Source organism: Vipera berus, assembly GCF_964194415.1.
Source record: "Vipera berus genome assembly, chromosome: Z".
NCBI lineage: Eukaryota > Metazoa > Chordata > Lepidosauria > Squamata > Viperidae > Vipera > Vipera berus.
In genome coordinates this window covers 102,955,180-102,973,477 of record NC_138205.1, presented here as the reverse complement: position 1 = coordinate 102,973,477, position 18,298 = coordinate 102,955,180, and the positions used below count along the sequence as shown (strand labels likewise).

The 18,298-nt window shown below is 39.7% G+C and overlaps 1 protein-coding gene across 1 annotated transcript in view; it reads left to right on the top strand.

Annotated features, from left to right (window-relative positions):
* The first annotated feature begins 4,503 nt into the window (after window positions 1-4,503).
* LOC308678402 (putative acyl-CoA dehydrogenase 6) overlaps window positions 4,504-18,298 on the top strand; it is a 72,258-nt gene continuing 58,463 nt past the window's right edge. The window contains exon 1 of the mRNA XM_081345564.1: window positions 4,504-4,759. Within this exon, the coding sequence (XP_081201690.1) occupies window positions 4,547-4,759 (213 nt within the window). The 5' untranslated portion in view covers window positions 4,504-4,546. The remainder of the gene's footprint in view (window positions 4,760-18,298) is intronic.

The following is an 18,298-nucleotide window of genomic DNA, read 5'->3' as shown; positions in this document are numbered from 1 at the left end:
TTACCTTGTCTAGGACTTCTCACAGATTCATCGGCGGTTTTGCGAGGATTTTTTGTCGGCACTGATGGTCTCTAAGCCCGAACACCACCTGGTCTCGAATTCTATCTTCGAGATCAGGGAACTTACACAAACGGGCAGCCTGTCTCAGAGCCGCGACATAGTGTGATGTTGTCTCACCCGGGAGCTGGATGCGCTGGGAAAATTGGAAACGCCAAAAAATTGGAGCCCTGGATGGCATGAAATGTTCAGCTAGCTTATCCTTGAGTTCATCATATGGGATGGATGCGATGGGTGTCGGTGCGCACAATCTGATGGCCACATCGTATACATCCTGGCTGCTGAGGCACAGCAGGGCTGCTGCTTTCATCTGGTCTTCTGTGATCTTGTTGATCAGCAGGAACCCTTCGATCCATCCCAGGTGCGCTTCCCACCGCTCGGGCTTGTCAATGTTAAAACGGAATTCGCTGGTGTGTCCGAACCTCACCATGGTGCACCCGGTCTGTGGATACTGCTTCGCTTGGAAGGTTTCTCGGGAAAGATTTGCCTTTCCTCCTTTCCAAGTGACTTCAGATCTGCATGAAGCAGCATCCCACCCTTGTCGCCACTATTGTGTAGTGAGTTCTGGACCACATGGATGACTCCGGACAACAGGGTTCAGCATAATAGACCTTTATTGAAGTTAACACATGACTCCAGACAAAGGGCCATTAGCCCCTCTTATATACCTAGCCAGGTATACCTGGGACCAATCCCCTTATCTGGATTTCCCGCCAAGGACTACCCTGCCAATCTTGCCAGGGTACCATGCCACCTGGTGGTGTCAGTGGCTCACTACTGCGGAAACATTCCCTATATACATAACAGATAGTATCAAGATCATGTGGGGGTGCTAGTGCTAGTGCCACTTTATATTGCACTGATGAGACCATACTTGGAATACTACAGCTACATCCAGTTTTGATCACCATGATACAAAAAAATTTGAGACCTGAGAAAAAGTGCAGAGAAGAACAACAAAGATGATTAGAGGACTGGAGGCTAAATGGTTGCAGGAATTGGGTATGTCTAGTTGAATGAAGAGAAGGACCAGGGGTGACATGATAGCAGTCTTCTAACATCGAAAGGGCTGTCACAAAGAGGTGGTCAACCTATTCTTCAAAGCACCTGAAGGCAAGAGAAGATGCTCTACCCTTAAGCAAGATGGAATCTTATCAAAGAAAGTTCCAACATAGAACTAAGGAGAAATTTCCTAAGAGTGAGAACAATTAATCTGTGGAACAGCTTGCCTCAGAAGTTGTAGGTTCTTTTTAACTAGAGATTTTAAAGAAGAGATTGGAGAGCCATTTGTCTGAAATGGTATAGGGTCTCCTGCTTGAGCTGGAGATTAGACTAGAACTAAGGAGAAATTTCCTAACTGTGAAAGCAGTCAACCAATGGAATAGCTTGCCTTCAGAAGTTGCAGTTGCTTCATCACTGGAAGCTTTCAAAAAGAGACTGAACAACCATTTGTCTGAAATGGTATAGGGTCTCTTGTTCAAGCAGGAGGTTGGACTTGAAGACTTCCAAGGTCCCTTCCATCTCTGTTATTCTATGTTTTATGTTCTAGAAGACCTCTAAGGCCTCTTCCAACTCTGTTATTCTGTTAAATGACAGCAGAGCAAAAATAATAATAATAATAATAATAATAATAATAATAATAATAATAATAATAATAATAATAATAATAATAATAATAATAATAATAATAAAAAGTTGGAAAGGACCTTGGAGGTCATCTAGTCCAACCCCCTGCTCAGGCAGGAAACCCTATACCATTTCAGGCAAATGGCTGTCCAGTCTCTTCTTAAAAACCTCCAGTGTTGGAGCATTCACCACCTCTGGAGGCAGGTTGTTCCACTGGTTAATTGTTCTAACTGTCAGGAAGTTTCTCCTTAGTTCTAGGTTGCTTCTCTCCTTGACTAGTTTCCATCCGTTGCTTCTTGTCCTGCTTTCAGGTGCTTTGGAGAATAGCTGGACTCCCTCTTCTTTGTGGTAGCCCCTGAGATATTGGAACACTGCTATCATGTCACCCCTCACCCTTCTCTTCATTAAACTACACATACCCAATTCCAGCAACCGTTCCCTATATGTTTTAGCCTCCAGCCCCCTAATCATCTTGGTTGCTCTTCTCTGTACCCTTTCTAGAGTCTCGACATCTTTTTTACATCGTGGTGACCAAAACTGGATGCAGTATTCCAGGTGTGGCCTTACCAAAGCATTGTAAAGTGGTATTAGTACTTCACTTGATCTTGATTCTATCCCTCTGTTAATGCAGCCTAGCACTGTGTTGGCTTTTTTGGCAGCTGCAGCACACTGCTGGCTCATATTGAAGTGATTGTCTACTAAGACTCCGAGATCCCTCGGAGTCTATAAATCCCTCGGATTTATATTCTTCAAGTAATGACTTCCATTCCCCACCATTCAACTGAAAAAATTTCTTGGATGAGAAGCGAAACATTTTCAAGGAAAAAACTAGAAAGTTCAGTGTCTCTTTTGAAAAGCATCCTTGGGACCCCATAGGAGTTGACTGTGGCGAGTTGTTCCATTCCATGAAAAGAGACCTTATTTGACAGGGATTTATGAAATCTCCCTTCAAGATATGTGGAGAACACAATTTGCAAGTGAAAGGACATTAAAGCTTATCACAGCGAAGTACTGGTAGTGTTAACCAGTGGGAGAGGCTTTTATATATTTTATAATGGTGAGACCAAGATGAAAATTTGGATGATTATACTACATGGCATCTTTATTGATATTACTTTTGAAAAGCCAATCTCTAATATTTTCTCTGTTCCAAGAAACATGTTTTCCCAAAGGTACATTTGTACGATGGGTGATAAAAGTTCTTCCATTGGTTCCCAACTTAGCAACTGAGAAAACAGACTTTGAAAAATGGGATTCTTGAGCTCTTTCAAGCTTCTCATAGTGCCCCAACAATAAAAGATATATTCTTACCATGATGGAGACTGGCCTTAACTCTGTTCTTAAATAGGCAGCAAGTATACCTGAGGAGAATCTAAAACCTTCCTGTTTTGGAATACATCCAGTTGGACAATAACATTCTAGTCCCAGTCTGTTTTATACAGCATCTGAGTGATCACCTTGTCTTAAAATATTTTTTTAAAAATTTTTTTATTGGTTTTTTACAATAACAATCTCCAGTGCCTGGTGTACAGCATGTTGTCTTGGTTTATATATTTGAAAAAAAGACAGTAATAATTAATTAACAGTCAATAATGATTGATTTTTATAATTCCATAATTAGTATATTAATTAATAATAAATTTCTTTGATCTTCCCTTCTCCCAATTGTATTCTCCTTCTTCAACCTTAAACAGATATAATTCTTAATATTTTCAATGTATAAATAATTAAATATAAACATTTTTCATGTTTGTACAGATGATAATTTATCATCAGCTTATATTATTCTTATAGACATCATCTCATTAGTTCACCATGCATCCTATTTTCATAGTTTTTGTTTAAGCTTAATTTCCCCTTTATATTCAACCCATTCTTAATCATAATTTTCTTAAAGTTAGTCATGTAAATATCCAAATTTTTCCATTTAAGTACACCATCCCAATATTTTCACATTTCATACATTATAAAATACTGTATTTCTTATCTATCTTATAGTATCTGCATATAACATCCTTTCTGATCAGTTTATATTTCACTTATATTTATAAAAATTACATCTTCCCAATATTTTTACATTTCATATATTGTAAAACATACTATACTACTTAAATCTCTTATCCCTCTTCTTGTAGAGCCCCTTTATGTTCAAAGTTCTCTATTCTTTTAGCCATTTTGAAACAAGAGTTTGCTCATGTAATACTCCATCTGGTAGGGTGAGTCGAATCTCTTGAATCTGCGATTCTAGCGATCCTCCACTTTTCACAATTTTTGGAAATACAAAAAACAACTATCATTTGATCAGAGAGAAGCAACCTGGAATTAAGGAGAACTTCCTGACTGCGAGGACAATTAACCAGTGGAACAGCTTGCCATCAGAAATTGTGGGCGCTCCAACACTGGAGATTTTTAAGAGGCTAGAGCCGCTAGACAGACACATAGGTTCTCCTGCTTGAGCGCGCGCTTGGGGGGTGGGGGGTGGGGGCTGGACTAGAAGACCTTTAAGGTCCCTTCTAGCTCTATCTATCTATCTATCTATCTATCTATCTATCTATCTATCTATCTATCTATCTATCTATCTATCTATCTATCTATCTATCTATCTATCTATCTATCTATCTATCTATCTATCTATCATCTATCTATCTGTCTGTCTGTCTGTCTGTCTATAAAATTGGGTAATTCTCCGGTGTCAGTTACTGTTCTGTATTCCTCTACGTCAGCAGTTGTGTAATTTATTAAAGACCCAGCGCAGTATAACTGCTTTATAGAAGCGAAACAACCGCATTCGAGGATAATCCACCGTCACTAGTTGCCGTTTTCTAACTACAACGCATGCGTTCGTCGTGCTTTACTCAACAGCATGGCGCTTCCTCGGAATTCTTTTTTCAGTCGTAAAGACCTAATGAAGTTGTTAAAACTACCGCTGCTACGTTTTGTTGGAGCCTCAATTGCAGGTTTTCCAGAAAGTTGGTCGCTTAATCCGAACAACCGCCCTTATAGTAATGGCACCCTGTCCGGAGGTCACCTAATATACACCGAAGATCATTTTGCATTAAGAACGTCTCTGAGAAAGGTACTTGTTTTTTAGATCTATGCGGAAGGCAAAACTAGCTTTTATCCTTTTATTCGCTGAATTGGTTATAGGGAAGTGGCAGGGGGCAGAATCTGAAATTAGGTTTGTCTATGGTCAGGTTGCCTCAAGATCGCTTGGTGAAAAAAGTTTTGGATCATTGTTCGGATTATGTTACAAAGTTTGTTAAATCTGGAATCACACAGATCGCCCGGTTTATCTACTCGGAGTTTTATTATTATTCCTTCATATAGTTGGAGAAATTCAGATTTAAGAAGGCCAAAAGTGCTGCACCTCAGTAGGAACTTCTAATACTGTGGCAATTCCTTTAATTCCCCCGTCCCCCGCAGGAAACATTTAAGTACTGAAATGTCTTATTAAGACACTGCAAAGCCTACTTGAATCAGTTGCTTTAGTAATGCTTCATGCCATTGTTACAATTATTCATTATTATATGCTGCAGGATATAGTATTGTGAAACACATCTGTTCTTATTGGCAGAAATAAAAAAAATATCTACCTAAGCGTATAAGCATTTGTAATTTGGATTGTTTGGGCAGAAGTCAGTGGTGCTTCTGAAGCTCCATAGTTGTTAGAAATCTGCAAAAATCACTTGTGGCTCTATGGGCTCATTCCCACAACCAAATTAAAGTGCAATCCACCCAAATTTGAGGTTAGCAGAAAATGATAATCATCTAACATTTGCTTTCTCCTTTGATGTTTCCTATTTTGCCATAGATATTCATTACAGTAGAAACTGCTTCCCCCGTAATTGTTTGCTATTTTCAAGTTATTTTTAAACACAGTATGGCTTTGTTGCTCTTCTGAAAGTGGCAGAATTGTACTCAAAATCAGCCTAGCAAAAGCTGATGCGCTGATGTACTCTACAGCAGAGAAATGACAGGCTCTTTCTCCTGCTTCACCATTCAGCTCCTCTTCCTTCCCTGTTTAGCCACCATCTACGTCTCTGGCCAGTGGTTGGGCTAAAGCAGGGGACTTCAAAATTGCCCCTTTTATGACCTGTGGACTTCAACTCCCAGAATTCCCCAGCCAGCATGCCTGGCTGAGGAATTCTGGGAGTTGAAGTTCGCAAGTCATAAAAGGGCCAGGTTTGAAGACCCCTGGGCGAAAGAGAGGCCCCCTGACTGGAACTAACTGGAGGCGACTGTGTTGAAGGGTAGAGATTAGGGCCTGGAGCAGAGGGTCTTGTAATGCACCATTTAAAGTGGCCAATAGATGTTAAATATTTAGTTACCATTTATTTGTTTTAAGTAAACATTTTTATTAATTAAAACCAGAATGCTTTAGAATAATGGGGTGGCTTGATGGCTCAGCGGTTAAGACGCTAGTCTTGTCACCTGATATGTATTAATAATTCTAGATAGATTTAGTGTATTAAGGAATTCTCTATCACATTTTTTTTTGTTCACTAAGACTTTCAGAACAGCAGGGTATTTAATTTAATATAGTCCTATAGTAACTATCTGCAGCATATCTAGGATTACAAAGAAAAAAATGCAATATATTTATTTTAAAAAATCCTGTTTAAGTATCAGTGATCATATTGGTCAGTGGTGGCGAACCTATGGCACGCATGCCAGAGGCGGCACTCAGAGCCCTCTCTGTTGGCACACGTGCCACCGCCACCAGCAACAGGTCCATCAGGATGTCACCACTGCCCAGAGCAGGAGCCCCGCCCAGCACAAAGGAGGAAAAGTGGCCAACTAGCAAGCTTGAGTAGAGGTGGTAGAGCAGAGGTCACCAACCATTGTTGATTGGTGGACTGGAAGAAAAGGGAAAAGGAAGCATTTTGCATGTGTGCATGCGCGCACGGGCCTGCGAGCACGCACCTGCTGCGAATGGGGTGGGGATAGCGCATGCGTGATACTAGCTGTGCCCCGTTCTTGTGTGGTGCAGCGCCTTGTATCTGCACCCCGCTGCATGGCGGTGGCCATTTTTACACCTTGCACACGGTGGCCCATTTTTGCACCCCCGTTTTTTGTGTGCCAGAGGTGGCACTCAGAGGTGCCTCCCTGCCAACCCCCCGAAGGCACCACAATGCTGATGCAGTCCTGGCACTTTGCGATATACAAGTGGGTTTTGGGTTGCAGTTTGGGCACTCGGTCTCTAAAAGGTTCGCCATCACTGATATTGGTAGTTAAAATTATGAATATAAAATTTTTGCTTAAGGTTGAATTTCATTTTGCTTGTTTTATTCCAGAAGGAATAAAGCCAAGTACAAGGGAAGGGATGCGGTGGCTCAGTGGGTTAGGACGTTGAGCTTGTCGATCGGAAGGTCGGCAGTTTGGCAGGTCGAATCCCGAGTGCCACATAACAGAGTGAGCGCCTGTTACTCGTCCCAGCTTCTGCCAACCTAGCAGTTCGAAAGAACGTAAAAATGCAAGTAGAAAAATAGGGATCACTATGGTGGGAAGATAACAGCGTTCCATGCGCCTTTGGTGTCTAGTCATGCCGGCCATATGACCATGGAGTCGTCCTTGGACAAGCGCTGTCTCTTCGGCTTTGAAACGGAGATGAGTTGGAACAACTAGCACGCATGTGCGGGGGAACCTTTATTTTAATTTTATTTATTTTAATTCCATTTATATCCCGCCCTTCTCCGAAGACTCAGGGCAGCTTACAAGCTTAGCAGTAGCCTTCATTCTATGTATATGCCTGCTTATTAGGGCTTTCACACCCCTCCCCCAAGCGGCATTATTACAAAGTCAGCTTAATTGCCCCCAACAATCTTTACTTTACCTTTACAAGGGAATAGCAGGAGAGGATAATGTATCAGTCAGAATATGTATCATTCAGAACTCAGAATATCAGCAAATAGCCTGTGCCTGCAAAGATGAAGTGAGGAAAGCTAAGGCTCAAAATGAACTAAGGATTGCGACCAAAGTCAAAAATAACAAAAAATGCTTCTTTCAACATATAAAAAACAAGAAAAAAGTTAAGGAAATGATTGGTCCATTAATGGGGGAAAGTGGCAAGAAGGTGACAAGCAACAGGGAGAAAGCAGAACTATTTAACTCGTTTTTTGCATCTGTCTTTACACAAAGGGAAAAAACAGTCCAAACTACCAAAACCAGTGCCATAAAAAACAGAATAGAAACGCAAGTTAAGATAGGCAAAAAAATGGTAAGTGAGCACCTGTCCAGCCTAGACGAGTTCAAATCACCAGGACCAGATGGATTACACCCCAAAGTTCTCAAGAAACTGGCAGATGTGATCTCAGAACCACTGAACTATATTTTTCAAAGATCCTGGAGCACTGGGGAACTACCAGAGGACTGGAAGAGAGTTGATGTAGTTTCCATCTTCAAAAAGGGGTAAAATAGATCCAGGAAACTATAGACCTATCAGCCTGACCTCAATACCTGGGAAGATTCTGGAAAAGATAATCAAACAACAAATCAGCGAACACCTTGATGCAAACAAAGTCATCACTAAAAGTCAACTTGGGTTTGTCAAAAACAGATCATGCCAGACAAATCTTATTACATTCTTTGACCAAGTGACAAAATTAGTGGACCAGAGGAATGCTGTAGATATAATTTACTTGGACTTCAGTAAGGCATTTGATAAAGTAAATCACAACCTACTACTTGATAAGATAGAAAAATGTGGGTTAGATAGCATCACCACCAGATGGATTTGTAGCTGGCTGACAGGCCGTACTCAGCATGTGGTCCTCAATGGAACTGCATCTACATGGAAGGAGGTGTGTAGTGGGGTGCCCCAGGGCTCTGTTCTGAGCCCAGTGCTCTTCAATATCTTCATTAATGGTTTGGATGAGGGGATAGATGGGGAACTCATCAAATTTGCAGACGACACCAAGCTGGCAGGAACAGCCAACACTCCAGAAGATAGGCTTAAAATACAGGAGGATCTGGACAGACTCGAACACTGGGCGCTATCTAACAAAATGAAATTCAATGGTGAAAAAAGTAAGGTTCTACATGTAGACAGGAAAAATCAAATGCACAGGTATAGTATAGGTGGTACCTTGCTCAATAGTAGTAACTGTGAGAGGGATCTCGAAGTCCTAGTAGACAATCACTTCAATATGAGCCAGCAGTGTGCTGCAGCTGCCAAAAAAGCCAACACAGTGCTAGGCTGCATTAACAGAGGAATAGAATCAAAATCACATGAAGTACTAATACCACTTTACAATGCCTTGGTAAGGCCACACCTGGAATATTGCATCCAGTTTTGGTCACCACGATGTAAAAAAGATGTCAAGACTCTAGAAAGAGTACAGAGAAGAGCAACAAAGATGATTGGGGGACTGGAGGCTAAAACATATAGGGAACGGTTGCTGGAATTGGGTATGTGTAGTTTAATGAAGAGAAGGGTGAGGGGTGACATGATAGCAGTGTTCCAATATCTCAGGGGCTACCACAAAGAAGAGGGAGTCAAGCTATTCTCCAAAGCACCTGAAAGCAGGACAAGAAGCAACAGATGGAAACTAGTCAAGGAGAGAAGCAACCTAGAACTAAGGAGAAACTTCCTCACAGTTAGAAGAATTAACCAGTGGAACATCCTGCCTTCAGAAGTGGTGAATGCTCCAACACTGGAAGTTTTTAAGAAGAGACTGGACAGCCATTTGCCTGAACTGGTATAGGGTTTCCTGCCTGAGCAGGTGGTTGGAGTAGATGACCTCCAAGGTCCCTTCCAACTTCTTCTTCTTCTTCTTCTTCTTCTTCTTCTTCTTCTTCTTCTTCTTCTTCTTCTTCTTCTTCTTCTTCTTCTTCTTCTTCTTCTTCTTCTTCTTCTTCTTCTTCTTCTTCTTCTTATTATTATTATTATTATTATTATTATTATTATTATTATTATTATTATTATTATTATTATTATTATTATTATTATTATTATTATTATTATTATTATTATTATTATTATTATTATTATTCTATAGAAATGGCCAGTAAATTGGTTAGGTAGTATGAAACTTTCGATTACCTAACCAGTTGGCTACTTTGGGATTGGCTTTTTGGTCAGAGAATGAAGCAAACACTGGGTATTTCTTAGATAATATCACAAAATGATGTAAGTTATGTTGCTATTAAGTATTCATAGAAGCAATACTGGCATTAGGAATGTGGTTAGCAAAAAATAGGTTGGGATAAGCTTAAGTAAAAGGCATACAGGGTTGTTTAAATATTAAATAGAAGATGTAGTGCATTAATCCTAATAGGAAAAAAAACAATTTTAGAAAACACTCTGGATTTTTACATTGTGGTCAATCAGTACAAATTGTTTGATTTTGGCACAGTATGGATTATTTTTAGCTTATCCAGTAAACCACACTTAAAATAAACCCCAATAGTTGAACTTAGAGGAAGTTATTCTAAGCCCTTCACTATTGTTTTAGTATTGTTCTGCATAATTTCTAGTATGTTTTGAGAATACCTGAGGAAGGTTATTGCTAATTACTAGGTAACCATTTTAGCTGTTCCAGATTCAGGTCACTCAATATATGCTTGAACTTTTTGTATTTGCCCTTGTGGAGAGGAAAGAGCCCCTCCCTTGGGGATTTTTCCAGCTGGGACGCAACTATCAGCGCTTTGGAGAAATAATTGAATTGAAGCAGAGCTGCTGGAAATAAGTATTTTAATGGCAAAAAACTAAGATGAGTGACATTCAGCAAAGTTTCTTGGCTAGCTAGAAAGAGTGGTCTCCAAATGTGTGTCTTTATACTTTTCCAGGGTTTTCAAAATTGTCAATTTTGATTTGTTGAATTTCTGAGTTTTCAAAATGTCATTCCTGAATCGTGGAGCAGTGCATATTGCTAGGCTAGTTTCTTGATCCAGTCTTGTTTAGGAAAAAGGTTAAAAGTTAATCCCTGTCTCAGGAAAGAATCTGATGTGTTTCATTAATTTTATGTATTTTTCTGTGTTTGTGTTCTAATCCTGTCAGTCTTCCTGTGGTTAAGCTTACCTTCAATGTTTGTTCAAGTTGATACTTTCCACCCGTTTGTTGGCACTTGGGTTCGTCTGAGGCTGTGGGTTCTGAAAATGAGCTAGACAGAGTGTTTGTTTTAATTTAAAAAGGACTCATGAGGGCTTATTTGGAAAGATTTAAACTGTTGTGATTAAATTTTCTTCCCGCCTTCAGATTTCTTCTTCTATCTGAGGAGGGGGGAGGTCTTCCTTCACCATGATTAATACTTTGTTTGGATGGTGTTTTAGATGCTCTTTGGAAAAAAGTTACAAAGACTTGTTACAATTAATCAGAACTGCTTGTCCTCTTTTGTTATCTCCCCTGAACATAGAGATAGTGATGTCTTGCTTTCATAAAATATCAATAATGGTACATTGTAAACTTAGTGCTAAGGAATATTATGTATGTTTGTTTATTCTACAATTCCAGTAAATAATAAAATAAGGTATGTAGTAATTGATGGAAATATTTCAATCAACAAAGGATTGTAGGAAGGTAATAAAAATCAAATGAAAAATTAACTTCCGGTTTGCCGCTGCGGCTGCCGCAGCCATTGGAAGACAAGCTCGGGCTTCCACGTCTGATTTCACCCTGCTGGGGGACCCTGGAAAGGGTCGAAAATCACCCTGTAGGGGCAACAAGCAAGGAGGGGACCCCTGCTTGTTCGCGGGAGGGCAGTAGCCCTTCTGCTTGATCCAGGTCAGCCCTCCACACCGGCGGATGAAAGACCGGCCATAGAAATATGGCCCGTCACTAGGCTGCAGACAGCCGAAGTCAAACTTACCACCAGGCACCTATAAAGAAGCGCAGATGAGACTGGGTGTCATGCCTCCATCCGAGCCTGACTCTGAGGATGACATGGAGTGCTTTATTGAGGCCCAGGAGGGGGTGTCTGTGGCTTCGGAGGACTGTGGGGAAGAGCAGGCTGAGGCAGGCCAGGGCTCTTCAGGTTTGCAATAGGAAAGGCATAGTGCAAGCGAGGAGCAAGGTCCCACCACCTGATCCCAGAGCAAGGAGAGCAGAGGAGGAGCAAACAACGGAGGCAGGCTCATTTGCTTGGAGGCTCACTTCACAAGGCACACCTGGGGACTAAGATATAAGGAGATGCTGTGGGATGGGGTATTTGTTATCTGGAGATGTGAATTGTGCCTTGTCTAGCCTGGTCACCTTGGAGTTCGGACTGGTCAGTTTCCTGTTTCAGCCACAGAAGATATTTCTGAGTCTTCCCTTGCAGACTGCAGGCAGGGCGAGAGTTGGAAGGATTATTTATGTTCCATTTTTGTGTTATCTGTCTTGCCTATGTGTGTTTGCTTGAACTCTTGCCAGCTTCTGTGGGAGCTTTTGGAGAACTTGGGCAATGATTAAAGAACTGTTTCTTTGCTAGCTGACTGCTTGTCTCCTTTTGGGGCCCTGGGTCATCACACTGGGTGAGATCTGAACCTCTCTTCAATCCTAACTATTTTTTCTACCTGTATAAACTGCCCAAAGTATTTTCTTCCCTGAGGGAATGGAAATTCTGTCCCACCCTCTAAAAACAGTGGGGACTGACTATCCAGGGGAGTTTAAAATGCTGAAAGAATAACCTGATTTTAACTGGATTTCTATCTTTCTAAAATTCGAGGACTAAAAGATTTCTTATTCTTATTGAAGATTTGGGTTTTTACTACAAAAAAGAAGTAAAATTGGAAAAAGGATTATAAAAAATTTTGGACTTAAAAAAATCTTAAACGTTATGGGTGACATCTTGTGGCTAAACCTGATATTACAACTTATTATTGCATAAAAGAGACTTGGTTTGAAGCCCAGACTATAGATAAAACAGATATCAGCTGTGAGAAGCCCAGTGACAAAATTATTTTCATTCTTTGATTGTAAAGCTTTTAATTTAACACACTACTAAGAGAACATGGATGAAGATCAGGAACAGATTCTCTTTATGTTGAAAGCAATTTATGAAACTATTCTTACAGCTTCTGATGAAATAAGAAGCTACAGAAAAGAACAAGATGTCAGCCTAGATATACGAACACAAACTTTGATTACAACTAAAGAAACAACTACACAGAATGTAATAGAAGAAGTGCAACAATCAAATACTATGATAGAAGATTCAACTGATCAACAAACACAGTTAACAGAAAACCCAGAAAAGGGACTGAAAATGGAAAAGACTTTCTATATAAACCAGAAGAAATCTGAGGATCAAGAAGAAGAACAGACTGAAGGGAAGATAAATATTTCAGGACAACTACATTAAGATGGAAAAATAGACAGACGATTTGTTAGTATTTGATGTTGAAACAAGAGAAACTTTGGAAATTAAATTTAAGACATTTGGAAATTAATAGAAAATAAGAATGTTACACTGAATTATTAATTAGATTATATAAGATGGTGAGAAATAGAATATATTTAAATAGATAAGACGTGTATCCTGAATATTAGATTTTGTGATGAATTGTGATAAAGGGCACTTTGGTTTCTTAAAACTTGGAAATTAATATGAAATGTTAAGTTTAAATATTAATGGGAAATTAAAATTGGGAAAAGCTAATTAGGACATAGATTGTCTATAAAGACTGAATGGTAAAATAACCAGGATATGTATAAGCTAAAAATTATTGATAAATGCAAGAATGTTTTTGTATTTAATCGTTATAATAAGAATTGTATTAATTTAGTGGTTCTGGATTTTTGGTGCAGCCAGACGCACGAGGGAACCATTCCTTGTGTCGCCTGGATTTGTTCATCAGGGAGCCCCTGTAAAGGGGTCGAAAGTCGCCCTGGAGGGGCGATGAGCGGGGGAGAGGTCTTTCCAGTCGGCAGTAGAAGGGCGGCAGCCCTCTTGTCGGCTTGGAGCTACTCTCTGAACCGAAGAAGAAGGGATCGGCCACTCCCATGGCCCATCATTTAGCTGTTTCCTGCCGAAGCCAAAAGCACAACAAAACACTTGAAAGCACTTAAAAACTGGGTCAGAATTGCCTTCTTGTTTTCCTAATTGTCTACTTTCCCTGCCAAAAGCTTCTCAAATTTGCTTCCCCCTGCGAGGAGAGAGGGAAGGGATTTTTCCCCCCACCCTCCTTAAGAGCGGCCTTTGTCTAAATTTATTGGACTGCCTTTCTACTTTTGGCCCAAAGTTCCTATATTTACAGAAATGGACTATTCTACCTATTAGTCTAAAAAGGGGACAAAAAAAGAAATAAAAAGATACTATCTGAAAAGGATTTGAAGTACTCTGGGGATATTTAGTGAATACTATTGGCAAACAAGCTTGCTTACATTTTGGACTGACCTTGGCATTAAGATAAAAACCTGAAACAGCTGGAGATGAATTTGGCTTAGACTTGTGGAGGTGGACTCTTACTGATTTTTGTTTGAAAAATAGCCTCCACCAAGGACTATTTATAATTATTACAAAATGGAGAATGATCAGCCACAAACCTTGCTTGACTATAACCTCATACTTGAAACAATCTACAGTCACTGAGATGTCTATCTCCAGATTTAATAATTTACATGCCAACCTTAAGTCACAAATTGAAACCCAGACTGCAACTAAAGAATTTATACTTCAGAATATAACAAAATTTGAAGATATTACTACTGAGGCAGAGGAATATAAGCAACAACTATCCAAAGAACTGACAACTAAAAGTACAAGGAACTATCACTATGGCAAATAACCTTAAGGACCAACAACAAACTATGGGAAAACTTAATACTCAACTTTTGACTCCATCAAAAGAGCCTATAACTTTAGAAGTATACTATGTGCAAGTAGTGATGCTAACTTAGAGGATGTGGAAGATCAACAAAGAGTTTCCTGAAAGCCTGGATAGCCAAACATTAATTACAAAATTGGATAAGACTCTTTACTTAAAGCAGATGAACCCAGACGGAAGAGGAATCCAGACCGAACTGAAGATAAAGTTTTTAGAGCAAATTCAGAGACTAGAATTAACAGGGCCACAAAGTAATGATTACAGATTGTAATATCTGCCGTGGGTTCCCGGTAAAGAGGACAGCAGTCTTAGGTATGATTAGCTGTTTATTGCCTCCACAGGAACGAACAAGTATGTTTTTGAAACCCCTTATATAGTGGTGCCGGCGAGCCTCTGTTTTTGAAACCCCTTATATAGTGGTGCCGGCGAGCCTCTGGCCAATCCCCGCTTGTGGATTCTCCCGCCGTTTCGGTGTAAGCCAATCCGCGTGGACCGCATGCACAGCTGTCAGTTTCAGCTGTCATCGGTAGCCGCGTGTGGAGCTGTCAGCGGTAGACGCGTGTGGAGCTGTCAGCGATAGCCGCGTGTGGAGCTGTCAGCTGTCAAAAGCTGTCACTTGCGTTTCTCTAGGTTTAACAGTGTTTAACTCACATATATTACACAAATGGTTTGGTTTTTGTGGTTCACTGATGGCTAGATGGCCTCCTTCGATTCAAATAATATGTATTGGAGCGAAGGGAGACCTATCTGACAATTTGAAGGCCTTGGTCTGGAAACCTGATTGGCAAAAAAGGAAAGCCAGAGTTAAATATAAAAAGTGAGTTCTTAGAGAACCATTAAAGGCTATCCTTTTAGTAATCAGTGATCTATCAGGATCTAAGATAGAAAATGTTTATGAGAGAACTAGAATGTGTTTATGTATCTATTAGGCTTATTTTAGACATTATAATTTGTGCACTGACATAATGGAAATTTGGTTTATAGATCCCACATTTGATGTTAAAAGACGTTTGATTATTCTATTTAAGAATTAAGAATTAGCTAAAATTTAAAACAGAATCTGGTTTTGTATAAATAGTTGTAGATAGATAAACATAGGCTGTGGTCCTGTCAGTAACGTGTGATGTATTAGGATGTGAAACAAACAATGTTTCTTAGGTAGAACATAGCTACTCAACCACTGTGTACATGTTAGATGCTATAGTTTTTGCTGTAATGAAATAAGGGAAATTTGGGTTGTGAATATTATTTGGGATGTTAAAGGCTAAATTTGAATAATATAATTAAAAATAAAATTAGGTAAACTTTAATAACAGTACATAGATATATTTCAATGAAATTGAATTAGCAATTTTTTCAACTGACCATGCTATTTCTGGAAATTTATTAGTTTAAACTGGTTGTATGAAATGTTAAGGGAAATTGAGAAGGATGTTTTGATAATGTAACCTGAATTATGTACTGAAAACTCTGTTACTGAATCTCTGATTACCCAGTCATCGTGATGTTTTCTAAATATGTAGATTTTAACTGAAAAACTAATAAAACTTGTTAAAAAAAGAATTGTATTAGTTTAAACATGAGACAGTAAATACTAAGGGGAAAAGTGAAGAAATATTTAATACGGTAGTTTGAGACTTGTACTAAAGATATTTGTATGTCATTGAATTATCAATTAACCCAGCCGCCACATTGCTTTTTAAATACTTAAATGTAAAATTTAAGAGAGAGAGAGAGAGAGAATATTAAATGGTACAGCAAACCTGGCCTGCAAATAAAACTAGTGCTTATGATGTCACTGGGGATACCAGAATCAGAGAATGTTTCTGAAATATAATTTTCTAAACAAATAAATACCACCTCCTGTGGAAATAAAGCAGTAGTGGAACCCTTAATATATAAAGGTAGACATTATGAGAACTTTGTATCTCCCTTGACGGAGGAGGAGGAGGAGGAGGAGGAGGAGGAGGAAAGAAGAAGAAGAAGAAGAAGAAGAAGAAGAAGAAGAAGAAGAAGAAGAAGAAGAAATGCACTTGATTAGATTACAATGGAGCAGCCTATTCTTGCAAATCCACTGAATCTCACTGATTTACTGAGTTGCTCAGGAAGATGAACCAAGATACCTTGAACATATCTTAATGACGATCTCTCTTGAAACTGCCTGGACACTGGTAAGAATCCATGTTTGAGCCTACACCGAGGAAACATTCTGTCATTTCCATTGCATCTGCTGGTGCTCATTCCCTTTTCACTTTGGGGGAAAGGCATGTGTGAAGAGGTGCAATAAAGAATTTAAACAGCAAATGGTAAATAACATTTCTCACTTTCAGATGGGGTTGAACCGGGGATAGTACCAGTGGAGATGACTGAAGTTCCTTCTGTGGAGTGATCTTATATCAGTTTGAAGTCCTTTTGAAATAGAAAGGCTTTCTGTAACCTCAGCTTTGCCACTCTTACTTGGATTCCTGCCTTTCAGGGTTCCTTAAGGCCACTCATGAGAAGGCTATGGGAGGCTGGACCTGAGCAGTAATAAATGCTTTTTTGTGTGTAAATGGGTGGTCAGGTGCATCCCCTGATCAATAAGGCTCAGAATACAACTATATTGAATAATTTGAGACCTGACTCCAACTTCATTTTTATCATAGTTCCAAAACTCCAGACACTCTAGAAGAAGTGGGTTTCAGGCCAGAATAGAGCCCATAAACTTCATTAGTTGTGCTGGTGGATGACCTTTTGAGAGAATGGGACAATGGGAATGCAATTCTCTTGGGCCTCCTTCTTCTCTTGGCAGCTTTTAATACTTGGTTTAACTCTCAAATATTAAAACTTTTTTTAGTTCTCAAAAGTAGTTTCAATAATTTTCTACTCTGGCCTATGGATTATAATTAAAATCATTTGTAAACCAGCTTAGATTTTCAGAAAAAATATCTTTAATTATGTTGATGTTTTTTATGTCCTCTATTTGCGGTGAGGGGCTATTTGGAGTTTGGGGTTAAGGGTTCATTTATCTTTATAAATTTCACACGGAACTTGAAGCTTGGAGTTAATTCAGACCACACACATTAAAGGTAAAGGTAAAGGTTCCCCCGCACATGCGTGCTAGTCGTTTCCGACTCTAGGGGCCGGTGCTCATCTCCGTTTCAAAGCCGAAGAGCCAGCGCTTGTCCGAGGACATCTCCGTGGTCATGTGGCCGGCATGACTAGACGCCAAAGGCGTACGGAACGCTGTTACCTTCCCACCGGAGTGGTCCCTATTTTTCTACTTGCATTTTTACGTGCTTTCGAACTGCTAGGTTGGCAGAAGCTGGGATGAGTAACAGGCGCTCACTCACACATTATTAGAATATAATAGAATAACAGAGTGGGAAGGGATTTTGGAGGTCTTCTAGTCCAACCCCCTGAACAAGCAGGAAACGTTAAACCATTTCAGACAAATGATTGTCCAATCTCTTTTTTAAAACGTCCAATGTTGGAGCATTCACCACTTCTGGAGGCAAGTTGTTCCACTAATTAATTGTTCTAACCGTCAGGAAATTTTTCCTTAGTTCTAGGTTGCTTCTCTTCTTGATTAGTTTCCATCCATTACTGCTTGTCCTGCCTTCAAAGGCTTTTGAGAATAGCTTGACTCCCTCTTCTTTGTGGCAGCCCCTGAGATACTGGAACACTGCTATCATGTCACCCCTCGCCCTTCTCTTCATTAAACTAGACATACCCAATTCCAGTAATCTTTATATGTTTTAGCCTCCAGTCCCCTGATCATCTTTGTTGCTGTTGTCTGCTCTCTTTCTAGAGTGTCAACATCTTTTTTACATCATGGTGACCAAAACTGGATGCAGTATTCCAAGTGTGACCTTACCAAGGCATTATAAAG